This window comes from Miniopterus natalensis, chromosome 5 (assembly GCF_054644295.1).
Source record: "Miniopterus natalensis isolate mMinNat1 chromosome 5, mMinNat1.hap1, whole genome shotgun sequence".
In the NCBI taxonomy this organism is placed as follows: domain Eukaryota; kingdom Metazoa; phylum Chordata; class Mammalia; order Chiroptera; family Miniopteridae; genus Miniopterus; species Miniopterus natalensis.
The window spans coordinates 80,114,168-80,135,752 of record NC_142085.1 but is presented as its reverse complement, the minus strand read 5'-3'; the positions used below and the strand labels follow the sequence as shown (position 1 = coordinate 80,135,752).

Genomic DNA, 21,585 nt, shown 5'->3' with positions numbered 1-21,585 from the left:
TTAGTGGTAATTGCCTCTTCGCTTTCCACCTTTCCAGCTCAGGAAAGTCAGGACCGCCCTGCCTCCTGTATAGGAACACGCAGGCCTCTAGGGCAGGCTGGGCAGTAGGAAGATTGAAGGATAATGGGTCTGGAGTGGGAAATGCTAATGGGCTTGTAGGGCAATACCAGATGGTATTCAGGTGACATTTTGGAGGCAGTAGATTGAATTACTAACATGAACATAGCTCCAGCAGTTGTTTTGAATGCAACTCTAACACACATCACCCACATTTCTTCCATTTCTATACACACCATACGCACACCGCTAGGAGAATCAGAAGGAAGAGTGGTGGCTTTGTATATTCATCTTTGAAAACAAAATCCTGTGTAAAAGAAATGGGTAGCTCATATCATTTCACATGCACATAAAGCCTGTTCCTTAAGTTGCACAACTGTCCGTTCTTGAACACTGGCTAGAGTAAGCAATAATAAAACACTCACCCCATGCAAATGTAGAGGTACATTTTTAACCCTGAGCTGAATAATTCCAGCTACTAATCTTAGGAGAATTAACTGATTTAGCAAGTGAACTAAGATTTGTAAGATCCAAAAAGGGCAAAATCTAGGTGATGTTATTAAATGTAGTAAAAAATAAAGATAATTCAAAGTGGTTTTTCTCATAGACAGACAACAAGTATGGTGATTACCAGAGGGAAAGGGGGCCAGGGGGGAGGTAGCAGAGGGTAAAGGGGGATAGATGGTGATGGAAAGAGACTTGACTTGTGGTGGTGAACACACAATACAATATACAGATGTTGTTTTATAGAATTGTACCCCTGAATCCTATATAATTTTATTAACCAATGTCACTCTAATAAATTCAATAAAAAATCATGAGGAAATTTGGGGGGTTATGGATATATGCATTATCTTAAGTGGTTTCATGGGTGTATACATATAGGAAACTTGCCATATTGTAAATAAGTGCAGTTTATTTACTATATGTCAAATATACCTCAATAAAGCTGTTTAAGAAAAAAAACAAGGCCAAATGTTACCTGTGAAGAACCCCAAAGAGTTGACTGTAAAGAAAAGGCCAATAAATAAATGAGAAAAAATGTGGTTTTTGTATTTTAAAAGTATTATGTTCCAAATTGGAACACTCCTTTTGATTTCAGTGACAGTTCAGGGAATATACTGATAGGTGTAAAATGAACTGGACCATACAAATATAACCCTTACCTAAAAAGCTCAAGTCTGCTTTCACCAACATCCACAATTCTAGCCCTTACTTGAGGTCTTTGCAATTTATCTTTCTGAATGGTTCACACAGCCTTTGATTTTTAACACACATTTTATATAAATGTTACTATAACATTTATAACCCCTGTCTCCTCCCCACCTTTTCTGAGTGTATTTAATTTGAAACTTGTAGATTCTTTCTCTTTGATATGTATGTAGTTTTAAAAGCTAAATAAGCCTCTGCCAGCTTTCTCAAGGACACATGTCCAAAAAGGTCAAAGAGTTTAAATTTACTTAAATATGTAAAATAAAAACATATTTGTGATCCCCCCTCCCCCCAAAGCTTAGTTTTAATGAGAAGAGTGAGCTCCATTTGTGGAGAACGGCTACCAGTTATTCCCAGGACACACTTGAGCAAATGCAATTCTGCGCTAAGTGTGTTTTTTTCCTGCTATTAATAAATGCATGGATCTTTCCTATGCAAATTCATAATAACGTATAAGATAGCTTGGACAATTCCTCATTTCCATTAGTTTTGGATTATGTCACAAACATCTTTAACTATTCCTTTGAAAGAGATAAGTTGAACTCCTCACATGATATCATTCAGTTCCTTAACAATAAAAGGAAAAGTGAACTAAGTTTTCTAAGGCGTGAAAGTATACCCTGTATTACCTTTGTAGAACTACATTCATTCAAAACAAAGGTTTCAGTCAAAATATTTATTCTGTTCTTAATTGGGTCAAATGGTAATACAAACATTGTGAGCCAGACTTCGGTTTCTCATTTATTATTCTTTAAATGCCCCAAACTTTATATAAAACCACACATGACCTAGCTTCTTTCACAAGTCACACTATAGAATCTCGGTTCTGTTCGTTTGTGCTTTGAAATAAATTCTCTCCTTGACCATGACTATTGTAGATTTGAAAACACTAGGTCCAGTTAGAAGTTTTGAGAGAAAAACAACACTGAACAGAAACTTCAAGCCTCTGTGGCTAAGTCTAAAAGCCTCCCTCAAAAGTGAAGCTGGAGCACAAAAATACAGACTTGAACAATCCCTGTGCGGCTGCTGGGAGAGTTTTATTGCCACCCCGGTGCTCACACTAAGAGCTCCAACTTGGAACTCCTGCCAAGCCCTGAGCCCCGTCATCTCCCAAGGCACTGAAGGTAAACACTGTCCTGAATATGATGGCGGCAGCAGGGGCCCGAGGGTGCAGGCACCCCCCCGACACCCCGCTCAGCTGAGGCTGCCGGGGAGCCACCGTCTCCCGGGAAGGCACAGCCCTGGGAAGGGCCACAGGGCAGCGCAGCGCCCTCGATCCGTCTCGGGGGGTTGCTCCAAGTGGAGGAATGAGGTCAGGCGGCCCCTCGCGAGCAGGAGCGAGGCCCGCAGCCGGTCAGCAGCACTGGGACCTGCTCTCGGCGGGCAGGGCCTCCTGGTGCAGCGTGACCTTGTCCGTGTCGCGGTCTTCGCTGGCAGAGCTCTGCTGGTTCACAAGAATGCTGTCCACCAGGAACCGCGCCGCCTCATCGATGTTGATGTTGTCCTGTGGAGCAGAAAGAAGGAACAGGGTCAGCTCCGAGGGCTGGTTCTTAGAGCGAGGCACGGAGACTGTCCACGGGAACGAGGAAAACCCCCGGAGGGGGCACCGCAGGCCACCCGCTGTGGTCTCCTCCAGCTCTCGAGTGTCTGCCGAGAGCCCAGTGCGGCCGAGCAGTGTGGCTCTGGACCCCTCTTCTTTTTACAAAGGATCCCCTTCTGGATGTTCCTCTTTGAAACCTTTGGCCACTGAGTTTCAAGGAACTGTCCTGATGGTTGCAAATAAATCTTCACCTCGGGGCTGCCACTCACATAAACAGAAGCATTGAAATGAACAATATCCCTGCTCTTGAACATCTAATTCTCGCATTCAGGGGACGTATGAAAAAAATGTCAAAGGGCTCACACCGCATTAAAACAGGACAAATGCACCACGTTGCTCCCCCTCTCTGAGTGGTGCCGGCTTCACACAGGAAAGAATTCGAGACACGAGGTGAAGGTGGAAAAGCAGGTTTTACAGAGCAGAGAGGACAAGCAGGAAAAGCCACTCCATAGAGCAGGGCCTCCCTCGCCAGGGAAGGACCAGAGACTCCAACCATCTCTGCAGGTTGAGCTTCTACCTGTTTGAAATTTCTATGAAGAGTTGGTGGTTCGGGGAAACAGGCAGTGGGAAAAGTTGGGGTTCATATTAACCATTACAAGGCGTACGCTGTGGCCTGTTCTCCTTTTGGGGGCGGGCAAACGGCACGGCCTGGGCGAGGGGCTGCTGCCCATCTTTGCAGGGGTTCGCTTTGTCCACAGGCTCCTCCTGGTCCGCGTGCCTCTCCGGCCAGCCCAGTTCCTCGGCAGGCAGCACGTGGCAGGCTCCTGACTTAACTTTGTTTGACTTTAGTTGATTTGTATAGTTCTCAGGCCCCTTTCCTATATTACTAGTACAAGTTATTACTTTTAGTTGTCACATGTAAATTAACCTGAAACAGTGTTGTAGGTGTGATGTCCATTAAGACTATCCTAAGGAGTCACTAAAATCACATTTGTGTAACAGATTTATAAGTTGTCATCAAATACACAATAAGTAACACACAGCAAAATCCGTGACTTTTAAAATGCTTAACTTAATATTTATAAATAATTTTACTGAAAAAAGCATTGCAATAATAGTAAAAATTCCTATACACCCTTCACCCGTATTCCTCAAATGTTAACATCTTAGATAACTGGGGTACAACTTCTAAATCGGGAAATTAGATAGTAGTCGTGTCAGCATCAATCTTTCAACCTTATTCGAATTACACTGATTGTCTCAACGTCTTATTTCCGATCCAGGTGAGCAGCTTAATTTCGTGGTCCTGTCTCCTGTCTCCTTTAATCTGGAACAGTTCCTCAGTCTCCTTACTTCCATGAACTTGACATTGGTGGAGAGTAGTGGCCAGAGAATATCCCTTCAACTGGGTCTGCTTGACGCTTCCTTGTCATTCAATCCAAGTTGTGCATTTCGGACAGGACTAAGGCACGAGTGATGTGTTGTTTTCAGTGTGTGAGGCCCACTTGCTTAAAGTCCTATCTGCCAGGCTTCTCCACTGGAAAAGTTACTCTTCTTCCCTCTGTACTTAGCAAGTAGGATATGTAAATATTCTATTTTTCGTCATACTTTTCCTATTAACTTTAGCCTCAACCAATTCTGCCCTAAAGCAAGTATTGCTATGGTGTTTACTGGCGATTTTCCATTTCCATCGTTCCTTCTACATTTATTAACTGTAATTTCACTGTTAGGAAGAGTGTTCTCTTCTCTCCTACTTATTTATTCACTTGCTTATTTGTATCATGGATTACTATTTTATTCTATGGATTAAATCTGTTACAGTATTGTTTACTTTGTTGCTCAAATTGTCTTAGATTTGGGAGCTCCTAGAAGTAGTGTCTTTTTGATATGTCTCCATTACACTTTCTGGCACCACAAAATATCTCAGGCATGTCTTTACTGTTATGTCCCACAATCCTGAAATCAGTCATTTCTCCAGGAATCCCCAGCTCTTTTTACTGGAAAAAAGGAGTATTTAAAATGACTGAGGCCTCGGTACGCTCACTGGTTCTGTAGTGTCACCGCTTCTCAGCCCTCTCAGCACACCCCCAGTAAACACACGTGTGCATCCACACACATACCCAGTATCTATGTCTGTGCTTACCTCTCTGTTTATACATATGCAGTGTGTGCATGTATGTATGTGTACACACACATAAACACAGAAACATACACAGAGTATATATATGTATGTATATAACATTTCGTCCACACTGATCTCTCCGACTCCAACCCAACACAGCGAGGCTCATTTTCGCCTCTCCCTCATTTGTCATACTTTTCTCACACAGTGAGACACCTGCAAGACCTGTGCTATTTAGTAAAGTATCTTTTCCAGCATCAACAGGAGCTTCTTTAACTCCGCTCGTAAGACAAGTATTAAGTTTTAATTAAAAGTATTAGTCTTTGAATAGCCAAAGGTCACTCAGTTCCCACCATCCCCAGTATACCAAGTAACTATAATGTTCTCTAACTGCATTTAGTAGCAATTGATTAAGAACAAAAAATTCCATTTTCAAGTGTAATTAGTCACACATTTTCATATTGGGAGGGCATTAGTCACCATGGGCATGAGAAGATGAAATTCATGAATTCGAAAGTGTCTTTTGGCTCTGTTCCTATTAGAATTCAGATCACTGGAATTCAAGCAGAAATCAGATTGGAAGGTAGCTGCTGCTCAGTTCAGATATGGGTGTTAGCGACATTTGGATAGAACTTCAAGCCTTGACTACAATTTTTAACCTACATTTTACATTACTGTTACTCCCTTGGAACACTCCTGGTTTACTACTTAGGAAATTCCGCAGAAGGTGTTCCTCATACCCCTGTAGGAAAGCACAGAACTTACCTGAAACTTACTCTTAACCAGTGTTTTCCCCCTCTCCCCTCTATGTGACGCTATCTATAAATACAGGGGTGGCAAAAGGGGATTTATAGTTCTTCATATGGAAAAAGTACAGTATTTAATAAATAATAAAGCAAGAATAAACTCTGCATTTCACGTACGCCCAACTGGAAACCCACTTTTGTCCACCCCTGTATAACAAAGCTGATGGCGTATGCAGTCTCAAACGACAGGCCACAGGACACAATTGTGTACAAATCTTCCATCTAGATTCTGCAGACAAGTTTGGATTTATTATTTGAACGATGAATTCAAGTAAAACCCAAATAGGAAAGTTTATCTGCAATACATGCATCTCCTCCAGCAAACCTCAAGCTGTATTAAACATTTACATATATTGTCATCTTTTTTCCAACAGTCAGGACGTAAGCAAACCAGCTGACAAGGGGGACAGGGCATGTCTTCTAGAACAAGTCCCTCTACGAGTAGCCTTCCCTCCTGTGATTTCTTACTTCCTGCCTGGCCAAGTGCTCACGCAGCATCTTCTCTGGGCTTCACTTCTCTCTGCCACTACTTTCTGTATATTAACTAAATTTTAAGATGCTAGAATATATTTGATTAAACAGATAGTCTTTAGCTCGGCAGTAAACACTTCTGCCTCCAGTAGACACTATTTTCCCCAGTGACTCCATCATCAGTCAACACTTTCAGGGCAGCCTTTTTGTGCAGTCTCTCACACCTTTGCTTTTATTATTCTGATCATAAGTGGCACCAAATAATCTTCCACTTTTAGGGTGGGCATCTGGTAAAGCTAAAAGCAACCTGGTAGTGTGTAGGTGACCAGGAGGAACAAGGCTTTTTAAAAAATATATAAACAAGAAATTCACAGAAGGCACACTGAACCTTGGAACTGTGCTGGGATTACACCAAATTTATGGTTTTGAGTTTGTCATCACAGAATTTCTCCAATACTTCCTCATTCTTACATAGATTGCTATTTGACCTCTAAAGTGAAACTTCTAACACACATAAACAAGCACCCTCCACCCTCCAATATTTTGTGCTTGTGATTTTCAGCTTTGCTTTCTCGCATATCTAGGCTATCTAGATTTTCAACAGCCAACTTGTGTGTGTGTTTTAAATTTTATTTATTGGTTTTGGAGGGAGAGAGAGAGAGAGAGAGATCGATTATTGCTCTACTTATTTATGCCTTCATTGGTTGATTCTTATATGTGCCCTGACCTGGGATTGAACCCACAACCTCAGTCTACTGAGACAACGCTCTAACCAACTGAGCCACCCAGCACCTTCCCATAATGAGTCAAAGACAAATTCTCACTCTACTATTCATGAAGAAGCATGCCAAAGATATTGAAAATTTCCTCTTAATCAAGTTCTTTCATACTGTTAATATAAAACTCTTCACACATCACCCAAGTACATCTTCTCTCTGGCCCTTTCAATACCTCATTAGCCTTGCATGTGAACTACATCGTCACCAGGGACATGGCCTTATGTCTTGTTAAGCCTTCTGGAAAAATAAAAAATGCTTGTGCTTCACCCCATAAATGCAAGGCACATGAGGCTTCATGTAAAGACCCAAACTTACAGCAAATGGCATTTGTTACTTGCTCTAAATAGCAGCTCATTTTTCTTTTAATGTGAAATCTGTCCTTCTATTCACCTCCCCACCAACCAATTTTGAAAGCATGGCTGCTGTTGACTGAAAGAAGCTGTAACATATCCATGCTATGCTGCACTTTTCACTAGACTTCCAACAGCCACTCACATAAATCCATCTAAACACTTTATATTTACAAGCTAACAGCAGAGCAGATACACAGGCAAAGAAGATCTCACCTTTGCGGAGGTCTCAAACCATCCAGTGAAGCCATGCTCTTTGCAGAACTGGTCCATCTGGGAAAGATTCTGGCCACCTTCCTTTTTCTGGTCACATTTATTAGCTAAGAGAACAGCAGGAATAGGGCTGCCACTGGGAAGTTGGACTTTACTATCCAGATCACTTTTCCATTTTAGGACGGCCTCAAACGTGGACACTCTTGACATGTCAAAAACAACAAAAGCCCCAACAGCTTCCTTATAGTAGACTCGGGTCATGTTGCCGAACCGCTCCTGCCCTAGAAATAAACATAATAAGAGGTTAAACACTCCTAGTTTAGACAGGGTCTCTATTTAGATATAGCCCCTTTGACCCTAAGAATAATGCTATAAACACGTATCTCCCATTCCATAGCAACATCAACTGGTGAGATTAAGGACATACACACAGAGCTGACTCACAAGCAGAAGGGGCTGCTCATGTGGTCTGAGTACAGAAGTGACTAGTTTTTGTTCTGCACGCAAACAACACATTCCCCACCACCATCAAGATGACAGTACTTACAGCTACAGAGTCCGTGATTTTCCTCTCCTCTTGGTCTTAGGCTCTAAGAGAAGAGAGGTACTAAGGGAAAAAAGAAAGCAGGGAGCAGAGGAAGAAGAGACAAGAACAGAAGAAAATGAAGCTTGCAGGAAGAAGATAAGTGTGGTGGGGTAAACGCTAGCCAAAAAGATTAGGACTGGGCATGAGATAAAGGAGCTCATGTCCCTAACACATCTCCCCTTCACAGCCCCACCTGCTTTTGACTCGACCTGCAAGACTGCTCTCTTCTTAGGAGACACACGCAAACCTGCTATTTTAGAACAAAAAGTGGCACCATGGTGGTGCTTTTTTAAAAAAGGGTTAATTACAGAGATCTTCAAATATTGTACTTTATAAATAATTTAAGAGGTTAAAAACTTTGGGGGGAAAAATCTACTCTTTAACATATCATATAGGACTTTGCAGAGCATGCTCTGACTATCTGATATCAAACAGTTCTTGGAAGTAGGAGGGACCCTTATCTTCATCTGACAGATGCAAAAACACGCGAAGAGCGGCCTGCCCAGGATACAGTAGCAATGACCAAAGAAGATGGGACTCGGGCTGGGGCCTCCTGGCTCCCACACACCTGTGGACGTATGACGCCAGCCATTCTGAACTACGCTGCAGCTGCCTTGACTTTTAAAGCTCATACCTTCCACCCATCAAGTTACTGAGGAGAGGGCTGAGGAAACATGAGTGGTAATCAGGACTAATCTAAGATGTATAACTCTGACCAATGTCAACACTACGATAGGACATTTTCCTTTTAAAACACGTGATGAGCCCAGCCGGCGTGGCTCAGTGGTTGAGCACCGACCTACGATTCAGGAGATTGCGGTTCGATTCCCAGTCAGGGCACATGCCCGGGTTGGGGGCTCCATCCCCGGTGTGGGGGGTGCAGGAGGCAGCCGATCAATGACTCTCATCATTGATGTTTCTCTCTCTCTCCTCCTCTCCCTTCCTCTCTCTGAAATCAATAAAGATATCTGAAAACAAAAAACAACAACACATGATGAAAAACACGCTTTATCTACATCTTATTGACAGTAACAAATGCAAAACTACTCCCAAATTAATATATTTCTCCTTCAAATTCTACTATGCCATCATACAGTTTTAGATATTGCTTAATGGAATAATGAAAAAAATAAAATAATCAGGTTTAGTCCAAAAAATCTGTATTATTGTGGGATTCTACTTTCCACAAATACACAGATGAAATGCAGGGAGTTGCTGCCCTGCAGAACGCTCCTGGGCTGCGTCCCATGACAGGAGAGGACCGGGTGGAGAAGGACGTCGCAGTTATTAACTACAAAGACAGTTGTGTAAGTTTTTTTGCGTGTGGTGTATGTTACGAGTGAAAGCTTACAGCAACATGGAAACTCAGCAGGACCCGGGAGGCCTTCCTCTTGATTGGGCTGCAGTAGTTCAGATGCGGGAGGACCCTTAAGCAGCACCACCTTCTCTGACCAGTCCTGTGGCCATTTCTTGCTGGAGAGGGAAGAGCACTTCCACACTTTCTGGCAAAACACTGACGTGGGCAATATTATAACTGGAAGACAACCACCCATATTATCTGGTCTAACATCTCTTATTTTATAGATGAGAAACCCCAGGGAAATAAAACTCCTCAAATTTCCTAGGCGGACTGGTTATCGAATGTGCTGTCTGATTTGTTAGCCAAATATTTTCTAGGGTACACACGGCTCCATATGTCCCCGTGTTTCCAAACAGATCCAAGGCAGTAAGTGCCATTAGCCTAGAGACACTTTCCCTTAGGATAGCACAGCCCCACTACAGAAGTCAAGCCCTTGTTCTCTGTCCCCTAGGGCTTTACCACGGCAGCCAAGGGAAATGTCCCTCTGCTGCGTAGTGAGTGGGCCTTTTTCATCCGCATTGCTGGGGGCACATTGCCAGCATATTCCAAAGGACTCTAAATTGTTTTATCTTTTAAAAAGATGAGCTACTTCCTTCTCTGGAAGGGGGAGCCTTTGTTGTAACTACACAGCTTGGCACTGAGAAAAGAGAAAAAGAGCACAGTGCTAGTCACCTAAGGTTCAAACCTATTTAAAGACGCACAACTTACACACCCAGATGGATGACCCCTAAGGTACACATGTTGGCAAAAGGATTCAAATGCTTATCTAATATTTGGGAGTAACCAACACTGATAACTTTGAAAAGGTGTTGAGACAACGTAAGAAATATATTTCCAGAAATATATATTCCAATTAAGGGCGGGGGCACTAAATGCTTTGCCTTATCTCTTTATAGCTAATGCAAATTTCCAACAGGATAGGTTTCCCCTCATGAAATGGAAAGTCCTGCGTTCTGAACCGTTGTCAGAAACACAGGCCAAAGATGTTTCCTCTTACAATTTTAATCACTGGTTTTCTTTAGTTTGTTAATGTTTCTCTCAATATTTTATGTTCATGCCCCCATTTGATAAATAATCTAAATGTTTCTTAATGTTGTTTGAAATTTCACCATGACAAACAAATTAACGCAAAAGGACAACTGGTGCTAAGTTTTCCAAGTAGAAGTGCTGCCTTTTCCCAGCCACTGAGAATCACTGAGCCACGTCCTCTTGCTCAAGGTGACTGGATGAAACATGGTTTCTAGTTACCATGTAAAATCCCTCACAAAAGCCCTTAGATCTCACTGTGCACTTGAGATGAAGCTCTTCTAAGAAGCCGGCGTGGCTGGTGGCTGACAGATCCAGACCCAGTCAAAATTCAAGTTGAGTCATTAGTTCTAAAAGGAAAAGTTTGTGTCCGTTAAAAACGCTTACAGCTTGATATAGGTAATACGATGACGTCGTAGCGCGTCTTGGGTTTTACATGTAAGAGGCTATAATTTGTAGCCACCTGGGTTTTGCTATTTTTAGGCACCAAGTTCATGACTCACTGTACTAGTACCTTATCAAGCTGTTATAAACTTGCCCCAGCATTACACTTTAGTGTTTAACATGCTAGAGTTATAGACATTGTTGAAAGCAAAGCAGTTTCTTAAAGAACTACCGTAATAGTAACCAATAGAGCAATGGAAGTGAGAACAGACTGTACTACTACGTGCACATTCCTCCCATCCTCTTACTGGCTCACACAATTTTCCATAAAATGAGTGTATTATTCTCAGTAAAAGTTTGGAAGACAATGCATCGAATCAGCACCATCTGAGTTTAGATAGGCACTGAATTTCACAGTTTACTACTGTACTCCTAAGAAGGTAAAAGGAGTCACATGATATTACACAATTCCGTTCCTTTCTCTGATTTTCTTTTTTATCATATGTAAAGTGAGAGGGAGATAATATAACAATGGAACCTTTGATGTCAGCAATATCTGGATCCATGCCCTATCTCTGCAAGTCAATGACGGAACAACTGTCCTCAACTTTAGTACCAATCAGGTCACCCATGGGGCTTGATAAATTGCAAATTTCCTGACCCCACCTCGGGGAATTCTAATTTGCTAAGTATGGAGGATTGCTGGTTGCCTACTCCAATATCCCTTTGCAGAATTTTACTTGGAGAAGCAATGTAACCAATTATTTTTAAAAGGCCTAGATTTCCTAGCTGGCCTTGCAGTAAGGCATGTACATTTGATTGGACCACAAAGACATGGAATATGGTCAAGGAATAGCTGAGTGGTGAAATGTCAGCTTCAGTCCACGAAAACTTTATGGTTCTGCTCAGCAGCCTTGGATGGCCCAACCACACACTTACTAGGTGAGAGAATTGATTTCTCTCTTGATAAATCAAGATGGATGGTGATGTTTGTCAGACGAAGCCAAGTTTGTTGACACAATTTGATGCTAAAGAATCTTCATTTTAAGCACCTCGCATGAGTCTGATGGAGGAGGCACCATGTTAATCGCAGTAAAAAACAATATATTTTGCTTAGTTTCAAGAAGCAATAAAAAAGTCACTGCAGAAGATGCTTAAGGCAAATATCTGAATAGAAGCAAATGTAAAGAAGAGGGAAGAAGCGAATGTAAGGTCATCTATCAGAAAGACCAACAGAGATCCTTAAACTAACCCCCTGCTATCCATTTATTTTTATGTAGTTCATCTCTCTCAAAAGAGTGAAGAAATTACACATTCATAGTTCCCCTAATTACAAAAAGTCAAAAAGCTTTTTTGAAAATATAGTTGAATAAAATTCTAAAGCACCTTTTTTCTTGAACTTGTATGTCTTCCAGGAATCTCCCTACATTTATGTCTTCACTTTTTTCACCAGCCAAGAGAAGATCTCTACAACCATAATACAACTTAAATCTGACCTACCCACTCTGTTAGGTAAGACAACTAGGGATCACCCTATAGCCCAGAGCCCCCTGACATTTTCCAACTATCCAAATTTAAGTTTGCCCCGCTTGTCCATTGTCTATGCTGCCTTGCCCATTCCTTCCTGCAAAAACCACAATCAAGACTCTTGCCCATGCTTCCTCCCCCGCCCCCACCCCCCCAGCCATTCTGCCACCCGACCAACCCCAATGTTTCCCCACGAGGCCCGGCATGGTGCGGCCTGCTCCCTCCTCTTGAGAACTGTAAATAACAAACTATATTTTCAATGGCAATGGTCTCCTGATGTGTCAACCCCATCATACCTGAATAAAAACAAAGTCCTGGGAACATTTTAAAATACAATAAGAATCACTGAAATTTCCATAATGAAAGCTTAAGAAAATTGAAAGACCGGGATAACACATACATGATGGATGAAAGTTTTCCTAAAATATATCTGAAAATAACACTGCGTCTCTAGCCTAATGCATCATTTACAGGTTTAATCAGTGATGTCACAGAGATGTCACAGAGTAGACCAGGCAAGCATCTGTAATTATTACCTTGCTTTTCCTGGGTGTGTTCTGCAACCATATACCATCAAACAGCTTTGTTATAGTCAAAAAAGTCCAAAAGACAGTTTGGAAACAGTCTTTCAAAATGCACACACATAAAAATGATGGAGCCAAACAAAGAGTGTCTACCTTGGAAGTACTGTGCGTCATAATTAAGACAAGTATAATAACTGAAAATTCTGGATTGATAACATAATGAGATGACAATTATTACAACTCATATAAAATATGAGTCATACGCTCTAATATAAGGATGATCAGAACATTTGCAAATTTAGACAAGGGTTTATACTATTGTTTTGATACCAGTGAACCCAAAATTGGCTGTACTATTAATAGCTTATTGTTTTCAGATTTGAGTCATGTTTTCAGATTTGAGTCATGAGACCTGTCTCTGTATGGTGCCATTGATTACCTGTTTTCTTGGTCAGGTTCTTACACCTCACTGTATGTAGATTATGGGATCTCTAAAAGTTTATAATTCAATTCAAACAATAGAATAATTAGGCAAATGGTGGGGAGCAAAGTCAAGTTTTAGTATTTCTTATCAGTAGCCCACTGTCTCTACCGCTAACCTGAGCATCTTTTTGCTTGGGTTAATTAAGGCAACTAAGAATGGTAACATTCAAATTAAAAAAAGAGGGGCGGCAACAGGCATATCATTGTCAGGGAATTCCAATATGTGTAACACAAATATGTTATCATGCCGACCACCCTCCCTGTGAATGCACAGTCCAGATGGGGCACCAAAAGGTGTCCCAGGAACCCAAAATTAAGGAAGATTGAAAGAAGTAAAATGGGGTACTAGGCTTTCCTTATAATTCAGCAAAGCAACTGAGCCCAAGTAAGACTGAGGATGGCAAGACTGTACGGGAGTCAGATGTAATAGAGAGTTTAAAAATCCCTATAAATGAGCTATTAAGTAACTGGTCACCAATAAGCCCTAGGAAAGCTACTGTAGTATTCACTGTTTAAGACAGTCTACAAATAACTACATAAACTAAGCCCTCAAAGCACTGCTTCTTCCCATGGAGAGAGACTTGAACATTAATAATCCCTGGCTGATGGATACTTTGAAGGTCAAGAAAACATCAGAGGTAATATCCCAGATTCTTGCTCATGAAGGGTTAGAACATAAGACAAGAAGAAACCGCTAGGTACAGTAACTGGCAATACGCAAATGGGACAAGAAAATCGGGGTCAACATTCTAAGGTAGGATGGAAATAAAAAAACAACACTGACTCTAAGTAAGGTTTGTATAATTTAAAATGTCCTCCAAGCAGGCGCTTTATCCTTTGGTGAATAATAGTTACATGAACTTCAGAGCAGGCTGCTTCTGATTTGTTCTGTGGACCCAAAGGAGTGTTACTCAGGTTTTTATAAAGAAATTTTAATCCTAGAAAAGTGAAGGGTGGCAGAATAGGCCACCCCTCAAGGATTGGCATAAAGATTATTTTGAACTAAAGGCCTCTTTTTGTTCAGCCTAGTATAAAAGTATTTATGTTTTGCCACTTGGGTCTTCACTTCCTTATGAGGTCTCTTGCATCATGTAAAACTTATATTAAGTAAATTTCTGCTGTTAACCTATCTTACATTAATTTAATTTTCAGGCCCAGCTGAAAACTCTGAGGGTAGAGATTAAAATTTGCCTCTCCTACAAACGCAAATCACTTCAATGAATACATGAAGAGTAAACTATATTAGTTCTACATGGACAAACTTTTTTTAAAATAAAGATTTAGCTTGGACCAGCCATTCAACCTACATGGAAAATTCTAACATTACTAATAAGCTTATAATAAGTAGTAAGCCAAATACTACTTTCACTTACAATACATAATAAATGAAAATCAAAGGCATCTCTTGCTACATCTTAATTTAGTATGCATTTATTAAACTCTCTTTAAAATCTTACCAGGGACTTCAAAATTTTAGTATATTTCAGTATGTGTTGAGCAGCAGTCTCAAAGCAGGTATGAATTAAGGGACAGCAACTGCCTAACACAAAAATTGTATTGACCTGCAACTGTATTCTAAAGCCACATTCACTTGATGCAACAAGAAAGGATAAGAAAGGCCTCTACCCAAGATTCACTATTTTTCTTAACTTGAAGGCTGTAGCTTAAATTGCTTGGCCACATTTACAAAAAACATTTGGACAACTCCTGCCTGTCACACTTGCCAAAACTCTCAAGTACAGAGATTGGATATAATCTCTTTGCCACCTTTCCCATTTCTAAATCAACAACAGAAAACTCGCTAGTAATAACATCACACCTTAAGTTAGTCATAGCAAGTGGCCAGCTCTCCCTACTATTTTGCAATTAAGGAATATTTCTATCCTTTGAGATTCAAGTATGACTCAGCTTTGTTACTGCATAAGGCAAATATGTCCAGCCACAGGGAACTTTTTGGAGTGGCCTTGGATTTGCCTTCATTACATCATTGCTACTCAATTCCAATGGTATGAGCTCGGATTCACTAGTAGCTCAAATACCCAAATCAAACATAGTTAATGATGTAGCACTTTAAACCTTAAGTTAAAGCCAAGTTATTTTTGTCTCTCAGTTTCCTTATATATTAAGACTCTATCTCTGAAAACTTTATTTATAAGGTCACCTTAATAATTTCCAAATGCCTCATACATTTACATCAATCTTGTTAATTTCTGGTGTGTATGGGCTGAATGGTCTCTAACATCCAAGAATCCCTTTGGGAGATCTTTTAAGTTCTGCTTTCCTTACTGGCAAATGTCAAGTTTTTTGGCTTTTTTTTGTTTTTGTTTTTGTGTTGTTGTGATATTCCATGTGGGCTGATATGTACCAGAATCCGATGAAGACTGACTATGTCCCCTTCCTGGCTGTGTAGGCCTGTCCAAGAAGAATGAAAAAGGAAGAGGTGATACCCAGGCCGAAAACTCTTACTGATGTTTTTGCTTCCCCAAGTCTCCAAATATCAGCAATTGCCCTTGAAGCTTCTTAAAAACACAACTGTGCCATAAAAAGCTTTTATTTACCTGCAGTGGGCCCCTCCATAACTTAATAGCTGAATTCTACATTACTTTAAATGAAGAGTAATGCAGAGTCAACACCCTCCTGGGCAGGGGTTTAAAATCATCTTCATGGAAATCCACAGCTACACCGAAGAGTCCCAGAGAATGGTCATCCCCATGGTAAGGCAACTGTTAGAATCATGACTTTGCCATAAAGCAGCACTTTGCCTTCCAGTTCTATGAAACAGCAGGAAGTGTTTCGACAGAAGCCCCTGCTTCAAAAGATGACTTTTCAAACGAACTTTTGGTTTTCTAAAACCAAAAAAAAAAAAAAAGCTGAGCCCAAGACTGACTCTCTCCCTTTCTCTGAGGGACTGATGTACATAAACTTATTCTCATATCTGAGGTAGGGAAGTCTGTTCTTGAGTAAATGAGTATCTAGGTTATAATTTTTCGATACCTTCTCACATGTAATAAGCTTTGGATGAAAAGCACTACCTAGAGCTCACAGACCTGTGCCCCCACAGCCCCCTGCCACTACCAGCTGGGTGCCCGCACCTTCTATGGCTTCATTTTTTGCGTCTGTAGGAAAAAGGATGGTCTCTCCAACCCTGAACATGCCCCGGCCCAATGCCCAGCTTCCTAACGCGGATCATCATTGAACGGGGTAACTCTGGGTACCGCTTCCACGTTTAAACTCTCCAAAAGTTAACACCTTTTTTCATGACCCCATCACCCAGAGTTCAAGTTTTCACAAATGAGAGCAAGGAGAATGCAACCTCCTCAAAGAAGGGTATTGTGCTCTAAAATGAGGCTCAGAGCAAGCAAGGCCGGGAGCACATGGGGGAGCAGGGCAGGAGTGGGGCTGGACAGACGGACAGAAAACTGCAAGAGCAGCTCTCCCACCACATCTTCCCCTGGACGGCCTGGAATGAGGCCAAGATCTGCAGAGCAGAGATTCACTCGCTCGCTCGCTCGCATGCATGCACTCACACACACTCACACACACATACACACACTCACATACACACACTCACACATACACACTCACACACACTCATACACACTCACATACACCCACTCACATACACCCACTCACAGACACCCACTCACACACATACACACACTCACATATACATACTCACACATACTCACACACACACACTCACACATACACACTCACTCACATACACACATATACACACTCACACACACACACTCTCACACATATACACACACACACACTCACACACACACACACACACACTCACACATATATACACTCACACATACACACATATACACACACTCACACACACACACACACACATATACACACTCACACACTCACACACACACATACACACACATACACACTCTCACACTCACACACTCACACATACGCACCCCCACACTCTCACTCTCACACTCACACACTCACACTCACACACTCACACGTGCGGGGTCCCAGGGAGGTGATGAAAACCGTTCGGAAAGAGGAGCCTGGCTCCTAGCGGGGGTGTCAGCAGCTGGAGGCGCAGCGGGGAAAGTCACCGCACTTCCCGCCCGCGAGCGGGGAAGCGGTCGAGCCCCTGGGAGCCGCCCTCGCGCCGCGCCGCGGGGTCCGGAGCGGGGCCGCAGTGGGAGCTCCCGGGGAGGCCCCTGGCTCGCCCCCGCGGGCCGCGCCGGGCGGGGGTAGGGGCTCGGGTCCGGCGCCCGCGGGCTCCGCAGAAGCCTCCCCGCGGTTATTTATTGACGCTTTTATCTCCGTCCCGCTGTTAAGTTCTCCACCTGCTGCGCCTTCCCGGTCCGATGCCCCGGGGCCCGCCCGCGCCCGCGCCCCCGCCGCGCCCCGGCGATTCCCGGGCGCTGACCCCCGCGGGCCGAGGCAGGGGAGCCCGAGCCGGCGCGTGGCCCCGGCGCCGGCCGTTGGGGGAGCCGGGGGTCGCCCCTCGCCGGCCCCCGCTTACCCGCGATGTCCCACAGCTGCAGGCGCACCAGCGTCCTGCGGTCCCAGCGCAGCACCTTGAGCGCGAAGTCCACCCCGATGGTGGCGCGGTAGTGCTGCGAGAAGAGCTGGTGCACGTAGCGCTTGATGATGCTGGTCTTGCCCACGCCCAGCTCGCCGATGACCAGCACCTTGAAGAGGTGCTCGCGGGTCTCGGGCGCCTCGGCCACGGCCGCCCCCGGGCCCGGGTCCCCGGCCCCGCCGCCCGCCATGCGCGCGCCCGGCCCCCGGCTGCCGAAACTCGCCGAGCCGCGCCCGCGACGCCGCCTGACGGTCACAGGACCCGGAACCCGCCGCCCGCGGCCCGTGCGGGGCGGGGACAGGGCCGGCGCCCGCCCGGCGGGGAGGTCTGGGCCCGGGGTGGGCGCCCCGGCCGCCCGCGCTCCGCCCGTCGAGGGGCAGGTCCTCCCCGGGCGCCTCCTCCTCGCGGGGCGGCGGGAGCCCGCGCGCCCCCTAGTGGCCCCGGGCCCGCGCCGAGGGCCGGACAGCCGGGCGGGTCGGGGCCAGCCCGACGCGGGGCCGAGGCCGCAGCCGCCCAGCCGGCTCCGCAAACCCGGGTCAGAGCGGGGGCCGCGGGGGGGCGGCGCAGCCCGGAGCAAACCCCCTTCCCGGCTCCGCCAGCCCCGGAGGGTTGACCCCTGGAGATCATTGCCTGAGCTTTACTCTAGCTGGGACCCACTTTATTCTTTTATGATTGAAAGGCTTTTGTTATTAAATGTCCTGGGGCTGCATGGTTAGTAAAACTCTAAAGGCTTAAGTTTACAATTCTCTAATACAGCACCTGTGTATTGTATCGTGTTCACCATCCGAAGATCAGTCTCCTTCCTTCACCATTTTTCCTCCGTTTACTGTCTTTTGTCTGCCTGACCCCCCTTTTCTTCTGGTAATGACCATACCGTTGTCTGTCTATGAATTCTGGGGGGAGGGTTTGCTTAGTTCCTTCACCTGTGTCAGCCAGCCCCTCAGCCCCCTCCCCTCTGACAGCCGGCAGTGTATCCCCTGTATCCATGAGTCTGTTTCTATTTTGTTTGTTTACTTGGTTCATTAGATCCCACATAGAGTGAAATCATATGGTGCTTGTCTTTCTCTTTCTCTGACTGGCCTCTTTCACTTAGCATAATTCCCTTCATGTGCATCCTTGCTCTCTGGAAAGGCAGGAGTCCCTTCTTCTTCACAGCTGCATAGTATTCCGCGGGGTGAATGCCCCGCAGCTTCTTCATCCGCTCACCCACTGATGGGCCCTTAGGCTGCCTCCGGATCCTGGCTATTGTAAGTAGCACCGCTGCCAACTCGCGGGCCCACTTTAGAAGAGGTGGAGAGAAAGGGCAGAACAACTCCGAACTTGGTAAAGGATGAATAACACTTTAGTGTTTAAACGAAGGAGCCCGTCTGAGGGAGAAGATGAAGGGTCTCTAACATGATATTTTACTTTTATATTAAGCCTTCAGCTGGTAGAAGCTCTGAGATCAGTCCTAGGAATTGATTGAAAAGTAGTAGGTAATACCGAGGGCTTTTATTTTAAAGAAGAAAGCCTTACCTTTCTCGATGGGGGGATGCCCTCCTCCCTAATATTTAGAAACGGTCCTCTGGTGTCTCCCTTGCATAAACCAAAGCAACTACTTACCCTGCTAGCCTCACTCTAACTGACAATCCCTGAACAATGTTTTTCAGAGGTGGAGGCGTTTTAAAATTTAGACGTCAAGGTGGGAGTAAAACCTTTATTAGAAAAGCTACTGAAAAAAAGTCATGGATTTCTCTCTAAAGAAGTTTTACAGTCAACCGGCATATGGCTTTTATATTCACCCAGCTAGAGAGCCTTTCCAGTGCTCTCCAGCCTGGGGACGGGAGCCCTCCAGTTATCGCCAGAAGGGCAGCATACTGTCCCATAATACATATGACCGTGAGTTTGCGTGGGTTCGGCCTCCTCTCACCCTCCCGGGTTACCGCTGACCTTAGAAATGTGAGTGAGACCCCCGGTTACATGGAGTGAGCAGAGGCAGGGATGACTGACTGTGGGTTTTACAGCACAGTAACTGGACGGGAGACCCAGCAATTGTGTTGCTCTTCTTATGGCAACATGTGTAGAGCTTTTCTGTTTGGCTGCTGAAGTTCTTCAGAAAATAATTTTCCAGTCTCCTCTCGGAGAGATATAAGTCTGGTTGCTTGGGAGTCTCAATGTTCAGCATGCGTCAGACATTCACCACCCCCTCTATTCAGGATGGCAGTTTGTCCTTCGTCACGCCATGCTTGGTGTCTTCTCCAGTATAATTTCTCCTGATAATGGGCCTTATGTATTCCTATAGGCATGTGTTTGGGAAGTAACCTGTTGTACAGGATTGCAGAGAGAATCTCATCAAGTAATTGAACTTCCAAGAGACAATGAACTCACTTTAAACAGTCCAGAGCCTACCTCTGAACTCTACTATCCTCCTCAAGGGAATCTATCTCCAGGGCCTGGGCTTTTCCAGGTTAACACTATGAACTGTGTTGTTTCTCCTGGGCTCCTCTCTTGCAAGTGCCCGGATTTCACATTCTCATCTGTGTTATGTCCGTTAGCACTCTTTTCATGCTTTACATCTTCAGAATATTTGTAGCCATTTTTCATTTCCCTTTGTCTTTGTTCTTGGTCTATTTGATTAGGTTTTTAAACTTTTAAAGCTCATCTGTTGCCATGTTACTGGAATTTTAGGAGCAAATGCAGATAAACACATGTGTGTAATTGGCGATGTTTAACCAGAATTCAGAATGATATGTCTCAAACTTAAAATCAAATCATGTGTCGACCCTGTTTAAAAATCATCAGTGGTTCCAGAAGCAAACTCAATTTGAAGTCTAAACTTTGCAAGGTGTCACTGACTGCTTCTCAACACCACTGTCATTCATATTAACTCTATTGCTCATTACTGAAATCTGTCTTATTTTCCTAAAATGCTATGCTTTCTTTTATCTTGGGGGTGTTTGCTCTGAATCCCTTCTCTCTTCCTTTGTCTAGCTCCTAACAGTCTTTAGCTTTCAGCTTCAGCATCACCTTCTCTCTCTACTTCCCGAAGCTTAGGATGGATGCCCATTTTTTCCCTCTGCAGTAGCATCCTGTGTTTCCTGTGCTAGTTAGTCACTTTGGCACTGCACTAAAATGTACATTTACTACTCGATGTTCCCCTCTGCATTATGAAGGCTAAGCAGGGGCTTGGGCTTCTTTGCTGTAAGAACATCAACATTCAGTGTTTGTGTAGCAGGTACCAATTAAAAACTTGATAAGTGAATACTGAATGAGCACTCTGGTCCAAGACCTGAGTTCACATCTTAGCTTTATCCGTTGGACAACTTTGTGATCTTTGAATAGAAAAGAGCATAGGATGTAGAAGAAGTGGTGAGGTCGATTTCTGGCTCTGCCATTTCTTATGTGCTCTTAGGAGATCACAACCTCTCCAATCTCCATTTTCTCAGCTTTAAATGGAGTTCAAATATATGCTCTATTGTCTGTACAAAGTGACATAGATAATATTCATAAATATGCAGTATATTTTATAAATGTATAAAATACAGTAAAAACCAGTCTCACTTTAAGGAGCTATTTAATACTTAGTACTGTGTCCCCTGCCA

The 21,585-nt window shown here is 43.7% G+C and overlaps 1 protein-coding gene across 1 annotated transcript; it reads right to left on the bottom strand.

The window, feature by feature from the left end:
* Positions 1-1,930: 1,930 nt before the first annotated feature.
* On the bottom strand, positions 1,931-18,194 carry RAB32 (RAB32, member RAS oncogene family). The gene is made up of 3 exons (XM_087817196.1): positions 17,945-18,194; positions 7,554-7,831; positions 1,931-2,773 (listed from the first exon to the last, which is right to left on the bottom strand). Exons 1-3 carry the CDS (start codon positions 18,192-18,194, stop codon positions 2,624-2,626), a joined length of 678 nt encoding a protein of 225 aa, XP_087673322.1. The 3' UTR covers positions 1,931-2,623.
* Positions 18,195-21,585: the final 3,391 nt, after the last annotated feature.

Excerpts from the sequence above, each read along its gene's own strand:
- RAB32 (XM_087817196.1), bottom strand. The coding sequence starts at position 18,194 with ATGGCGGGCGGCGGGGCCGGGGACCCGGGCCCGGGGGCGGCCGTGGCC. Across the intron at positions 7,832-17,944 it reads GCAGCTGTGGGACATCGCGG|GGCAGGAGCGGTTCGGCAAC; the intron begins GTAAGCGGGGGC and ends GTTTATTTCTAG. Across the intron at positions 2,774-7,553 it reads GGTTTGAGACCTCCGCAAAG|GACAACATCAACATCGATGA; the intron begins GTGAGATCTTCT and ends TCTGCTCCACAG.